The 7,290-nt window shown below is 36.9% G+C and overlaps 1 protein-coding gene across 5 annotated transcripts in view; it reads left to right on the forward strand.

Moving 5' to 3' along the window:
* Window positions 1-7,038, forward strand: part of PHACTR2 (phosphatase and actin regulator 2) — a 273,832-nt gene extending 266,794 nt beyond the window's left edge. For all 5 annotated transcript variants that reach the window (XM_045058152.1, XM_045058147.1, XM_045058150.1 and 2 more), the window contains one exon: window positions 405-7,038. In XM_045058152.1, the coding sequence (XP_044914087.1) occupies window positions 405-420 (16 nt within the window). In that variant the 3' untranslated portion in view covers window positions 421-7,038. The remainder of the gene's footprint in view (window positions 1-404) is intronic.
* Window positions 7,039-7,290: the final 252 nt, after the last annotated feature.

Consider the following 7,290-nt stretch of genomic DNA (forward strand, 5'->3'; position numbering starts at 1 on the left):
TCTTCAGTGGGAGGTGATGAGATGCTGAAGATAATGAAACAGTGACTATTTGTTGATGGTTTCCTTCTATAACTAAGAACCAGGTGTAATCAAATCCTGTATGAAGCATCCCACTCAGCTCAGTACAGCTCACAGCATGATGCTTAAGATTTGCGATGTTTTGTATACTGATTGCTCTGTATCCTTGATGATATAACCAGAAAATTTTATAGAGGGGCTGTCTCTGCTTTCCAGCCTAACATTTGTAACAGTATTCTGTTATGCCAGTAATTTATAACAGTAATTCAGTTGGGAGATGTCTAGAGCTCCCTTTAATATAAACATTGCTGTACCTTATTCAGTTTACCAACTGCAGAGTGTATTTCTATACCATAGACTCACAGAGTTTCTGTTTCTTCTGTCAGGTTTCACCGTCCATAAAGAAGTGTGAGACTCTGGAAACATAGACTGGTCATCTTTGGGGGAAGCCTCTCTTCCTGAAAACCTGATATTGCACTGGGATTTGAATGTGTGTGTTTCCGTTTAATTGGGGAAGTAAGTGTATGGAAAGTGCTCCCCACCTATACAGCCCAGATAGGGCCAACAAGCAAAGGGACAGGTGCAGTGACTCTGCTGTCCAGCATGTGTATTGATGGTAAGCAACACCATGGTTATACCAGTTATTCTCCACCAGGAGTTTTAATCAAGGAAGATGAGCAGAAGACAATCGCTGGGTCCCTGTTACCAGAAAGCCAAATTGTAGAGTGCGGGTTAAAGAGAAATGGGGACTGGAATTGCTGGGCACTGGAAAGGGGTAGGGGTTGAAAATCAGAAAAGAAGAGAAATATTTCATTATGTTAATGAAGAAAAGAAAAAAAATCAAGGCATAAATATTTTTGAAGTAGGCTTTTGGTAGCTGAGAACTTACTAAGGGATTTTGGAATCTAATCACCCAATGTGGATTCCTTAAAGACCAGATCCTAGAAGAATCTTCCCGTTTCACCGTTATGTTGGTGCAGTATAGTACCATTATTTTATGTTGTGCCAGTGAATCCAATTGCCAGAAATAAGTCTGAGTGTTTTCATGCATCTTTTTCTTAAATGCAAGAGACGTTTATTGACTCTTAACAAGCATGCCTGCCCAAATTTTGTTGCATGTTTCAAGTAACGTAGCTATATACACACTTTTTATTTTTTTATACTCCTTATCTAATGTACCAGACTTCTACAAGGATAACAGGACTGGGAATAAAGTCAGATGAATGTGACCCTATAAATCTGTAGGAAGCTCTAGAAATAAATCTTTTGGTCTTTCCCTAGCTTGATTATCTTCAAAGTCAAAGCAACCATGCTTGATCTAAGGAAGATAATATTGACAATCACAACACCTTTTTCAAAAAAAAAAAATTCTGAATCCAAAGTTAAAACTTAAATGCAAGTGTTCTGCCAGCAGTTAGGTCTGAGTGGGCATGGAAAGGACTACTCATTTTCAAGGCTGCATTAAGTTGGATTGCTGCTATTAAAAAAATTAAGTACATGGATCAAAAAAATACTCGTCCAAAGGCTTAAAAGAACACAGGGAATTTCCGCTAAGTGGCAAGTGAGGAGGACCTCATTTTATATTTTGAGAGTCTGCAGATTGCATCCGTAAATATAGCATTGACTTTCAGTGCAAAAGAATCAGTGAGCTTAAAGTTTGGAAGTCATGGAAGGTTTCTCTGGGAGTCTACACTCAGTATTGAGACACCCTCAATTGCCATCTTGCCGTTTTTCATGGAGTCACAGGCACAGCATGGCTTCTGCTCCCAAACACATATGATCAGATGTAAATACCCCTTGCATTCAATTGTTCTTTCATGATTGTTTTGTGCTCCTTGTATTAAAAACACATGAGACATATAATAACAAGACAGGACATGGTAGACTTTATTTTATTCTCAGCGCTCAGGCTAGAATTTTCTGAAATGTTTCTGGTTCATAATATGGAAGACTGTAATTTGCAATTTCAACCAAAATAGCAAACATTTAATCTGGGGGATAAGTTTGGATCCTGTCGTTCATTTGTATTTTACAGAACCACTTGAAATTGAATGATTTTGCTTACAAATAAAAACTTTTAGCCCCAGTTGGCCTATTACAAAAAGCTGGGACCATTTTATAACCAAGAAAAGAAGTTGCACTTCTTGCTGCACTCAGCTGTGTGCACTAAAAAACCCAGATTCTTCACTGTTGTCATTTTAGTACTAGTGCAAGGTGAACTTTTGCTTTTGAAGAAAAAAAAAATTCTGCATGCCCAAGTGTTTTTTCTTTCTGGCTGAAAGCTTTGCCCATGTCACGGTGCTTCGATCCAGCCATGGGCATTAAGTTAGTGCTGATTCTTGCCCAAGTCCTCCCTTTCCTTATAATATTATGAGATGATCACTTTTGTGTCTTGGGAAAAAGTCCAAGGAATGTAATGTTATTTTAATTTTCTAATCTTTAAATATTACCTTAATTTCTAGTCACAAGGCCTCCAAAAAATGCTAAATATAAGACATTTATCACTGTTTTGGCACTCGAGATACAGGTCATGGCAAGTCTCTATTTGGTTGATAAAAGGAACAATTTTTTCCCCATTCGTGGTGCCTGTGATGCAGTTTTAAATAATCTACAATGAGATGCACCCAGTTCAAAAATGGCACTCTGGTCCTTCAGTATACTGTCTCGCTAGTACGATAGGTCAGATTTATGAACTACTCATACTTTTTCTTCATACCGATTGACACATTTAGAGAAAAGTTTACAAGTTAGAGAGAAATGAAAAAGCCAAAAATACTAGCACCGCTAGTCTAATATTTAAGAACCACCAATTATGTCATGAGAATGATTCTTTAAATAAAAAGCTGTGGAAACAATCGAAGGGTTATGAGCTAACCTGTATTTTGCAGAATAAGGTTCTATATTAATAGCTAATTTGAGGAGACGGAAACACTGCATATTCACCTGGCAGCCCATCCAGAGGTCTCTTGTCTGGAAGACCCAAAAGAATGCAAAGTTGTGGACCACCCTATGCCCAGTGCCAGCACTTCTGCTGTCCAACCAATAAGCTGCAATTCTATGAAGAAAGTAAATATGTGCACGAATCGGGCTGTTGTAACACAAACCAGGCTGTTCCCTACTTAACGTGAGACATTAGGCTGACATAGAGGAAATGAGTTTTCCTGAGTCCCCAAGATATGATTAGGGAAGCAAACAAACCCATATCCAGGAAGATCCCAGGCAGGAAAGAACAAGACAGACTGTAAAACACAAAGGGGCCATCTCGGTCTTTTGAAAAATCAAGCAAAAGAGCATTAATGTTAAGGTTGTGAGAAGACGCCATGGGCTTTATCAGCTTCTCCATGGTCTGACAAAATTAGTCCTCTGGTGATCAGCGTGAATTTAAAGCAGCCCTGCCTGATAATTCCCTGTGTATGTGAAATGTCTTGCATTTTTTATGTTTGATATGATTTACCTTTACGTTAATTCCTTAAATTATTTAAACTAAATCTATAATATTCAGAGGACCATTTTGGGTATCTGAATAGCTGTTCTAAGTGGAAGAAAAAGCAAACTCATCCATCTTCTCTGATTTACCCAGAAAAGCAGACTTTCTGGTTTCATTTTCATCTCCTTTATTAGCATAATGATTGTAGTCACTTATCTTTCTCTAACGTTAGTAAATATATTTCTGTTAGAAACTTCTGAAATGTAAGTGGAAATCTATTTAAGACAGTAAAGGAATTGAATGCCCCCTTGAAAGTCATCAAATATTGAAAATGAGAGATAATTTCTTAAAACCTATAATTTGGGTTTCACACCCTGCAGTTAATTCAGTGCTGCATTGGTACTTTGAAAACATACAGTAGCTTACACTTAAAAGAGAAAACAGTCTGCATTAACGCTGCGTATCCTGATACGTACCACGTTTTAACACGTAACAGGCGTTGTGTTTATACTCAATAGTCAGACACAGCTTGCAAAAATGATACTGTATTCGCAATAGAAGACAACTTTGCCTACCACATAGTTGTAGGTGCACATTTAAAGAGTGAAAATGCTCTATTCCTCCTTTCTTGCTCAAAAATTTCTTCAGTTTATTATTCTTTAAGTGGTCCCAGCAGCACATTAAACATAGTGAGAAGCCTTCCTCAAAAATAGGTGAGATGGAAGAAATATACGATTATGTCATTTTCATCAATATGGCAGCTGAAGCTTTTCTAAATTCCAGCCATATGATTACCCCTAACCTTACTAGTGAAAGTATATAATTTGTGACAGGAATTAATTTCTTCACATCATTGGAGTATGTTGTGAGCAGTAAGGAGCCACTAGGATGCAATTTATTTGCAGAGTTGTCCCTTGGCCTCTTGAAATGGGTCATGTTCCACTATTGAGTATTTGCTGTCTTCTTATTGGCAGGATGTATCACACTGTTTTGCTTGGCAAAGCAGAATGAACTTCTGGAACTGAAATATGTCCTAGAGGGGAATGCCATGGCAAAAGTCATCATCAAATTAATAGGGCCATTTTTCTGAGAGAAAACTTATCTTTAGGTAGTTCAAATTCAGATTTCCAAGAGTTTGGCAGTGACCAAAGGCTGGTGGGGACAAAGGTAGAATACTCCCAAACCATTCTCACTTTCACTTTCCTTTTACTTTCGGTAATAATTAAGCATAAGCTTTATATGAAAATGGGAACCACCATCACATCTCTAGAAACCAATGGAAGCATATCTCATAAGGTCATTTCAAATTAACAAATCTCATATACATTCTGCAAGATTTCTGGCATAAAATAAAATAAAATAAAATAAAATAAAATAAAATAAAAAAGAGAATCCTGTGGCAGCTATTCTCACCAAAAACCAACCCTACCGGCGAGGGTCATTTTTAGCAATGCTAGGATTTACCGCACAAAAAATGTCATCCAGCTTGTCACGTTGCTCGTGCAAGGTGCCCCTATGTGCAGAGCACTGTTGATCAGTGTTTCTCAGTGAGGGTGCCTTTGACATTTGGAGCTGAGCAATTCTTTGTTTACAGAAATGTTCCCCACGTTGCAAGACGTTTAGTATCCTAAGCCCCTGCTAACTAAATGCCAGTAGCATGCCCAGTCACTGTAAAACCAAAAGTCAGAAGCCCTCCCCAGTGTTCAAATGCCCTCCTAAGGCCGTACCACCTCCCATGAATACCCCTGTCTAGTGTGGTTTGAGGACACACAGGGAAACTACCTATTTCCAAATATCGTCCTGACTGCCTTGCATTACTTTGGGCCCTGAATAGTTTCCTTCCCTTTTATTTTTCAAGGCTTCTGCTCCAGGGAAGCTTTAGTTTGCCAGTTCTTCAGGGAGGAGGTTGTCTGGCAGCCTTGGCAGTTCGAGCGGGCATAGTCACTTGGCTGGTCCCTCTTCTGTTCAGGAGAAATTTCAGATGAAGCAAAGTTTCTTCTCGGTTTTGGTCTCACAGTTTCACTTCAGAACTACACTGTTGATCACAATCTTTGTCAGTGTCATGAGGATTGAATTGTACAGCTTAATACACAACTAACAATCCACATAAACAAAGCCTGTGGCCCATGAAAATCACCAGTAGATTTCACCTGGTAAGGTAGATCCCTTGAGTTACAAAGTAGTCACCTCTTTCCCCTCTTAAAAGAGCATTTAATCTACATGCGAATGCTTGAATTCTCCCTGTATAAATACAGTCATGCAGTTCAATTTTACTAAAATTCTGAAGTATGAAGGAAGCGTGGATTAACTGGATGGCATATGTATTGTTCCTACTTCGATGATGGTCATACACAAAACAAGATGAATTTTACCTAGGTGAAACATTATTAAACTATGCGAACAATACATAAACATACTTATTCTCTGTCACTTTCTATCACCAAAACTGCGTAGTAAATATGTCCTGAAATAATATGCATGAATGGTGGCTTATAGAATGGAATAATTTAGCCACTAAAATTTTTTTAAATATTAAAATTTCTAAATAATCTTTTTCGAGACAGAGCAACTCAGAGTCGATAAAGGTGATTATATTGTGAAGATTTAGATGGTGCTTAAGAATTCTTAGCTTGTTAAATACCAGTGTTTTTTTTTTTCTTTTTAAGAATAAATTAAAGGGAGTAAATGAGGCAGAATGCCACTCAGGTCAATTCATGATATATTAAAATGCCAATAATATTTGTGCCACTTGCCAATTTAGGGGACTTTTCCCTTACTGGATGCTTTTATTATAGTTTGACTGTATCATTACATTGCTTCAAGAGCCTTCACAAAGAGATGTCACCATTGCAGTGCTAACTAGCATTTGAAAACAATCCGAATAAATCTAGGGTCAAACCACTTTCATTACTTAAAATATAGGCACTAATTTTTATTTTTATTTTTTTTAATATTTCTTCTATGGCTTAGAAATGTGCCAGTGTTCCAAACATTCTGCACCAGTTTCACCAGATGTAGTACCTAGCAAAAACCTAACCTGTCATTTTTTTCTGTGTTAATAGTGACCTTCAAATAAAGCACTATATGCATTCTTTTGTTATTTCAAGCTTTGGTTTAAGTGGTTAAGAGTGGTAAGCTGTGATCATTATCAGACTGACTGAATGATTCCTGATTTCCAGTGAGTGATCTAATTCTACATATGACACAGGTACAATATCTGTGAGTTGTAAATAACTGGAACTATACACTGATTAACATGACAGTTTCTCTTTTTGTTGTTGTTGTTCTTGATCTGTACTGTATTATAGTATGTGGGTAGAAATACCTCCAAGTATACACAGATATGTATATGTATTCCACTATTGCAACCTGAAAGACAGACTATGTATTATCTTTTTTTATTCCTTACTGGTGTTTGTGTTATTTAAAAAGCAAAATTATGCTCTACTTAGTTGTATAATATTATAGGATACTTTGCTGTGCACAATTCCAAGTGCCTTAGAACATTGTTTAGCTTTCTTAAGTATATATAAATGCATATATGTATAAAATTGGGAAAAGTTACCTCAATAAAATCATTGGGAAATCCCCAACTTTAGTTTCTTCCAATTCTATTGTATTGAGATAGTGCTCGGTATTTTTTAATTAAAAGCTCACTGAGTTCTCCCCTGTAAAGCAAGAATAAGATAGTTCTTCTAATTGTTTATTATTCCAACTGCACCTAACTCAAAGATTTCTGTATGTAAGGTCTCGTGATTTGTACTTTTTATTTAAAATATCTAAGAATTACTGCGCGAAACAGCAACTTACAGTATATTTTTAAAACTTGCTTTTTTTTTTATATC

The sequence above is a fragment of the Felis catus genome, chromosome B2 (assembly GCF_018350175.1).
Source record: "Felis catus isolate Fca126 chromosome B2, F.catus_Fca126_mat1.0, whole genome shotgun sequence".
Classification (NCBI taxonomy): domain Eukaryota; kingdom Metazoa; phylum Chordata; class Mammalia; order Carnivora; family Felidae; genus Felis; species Felis catus.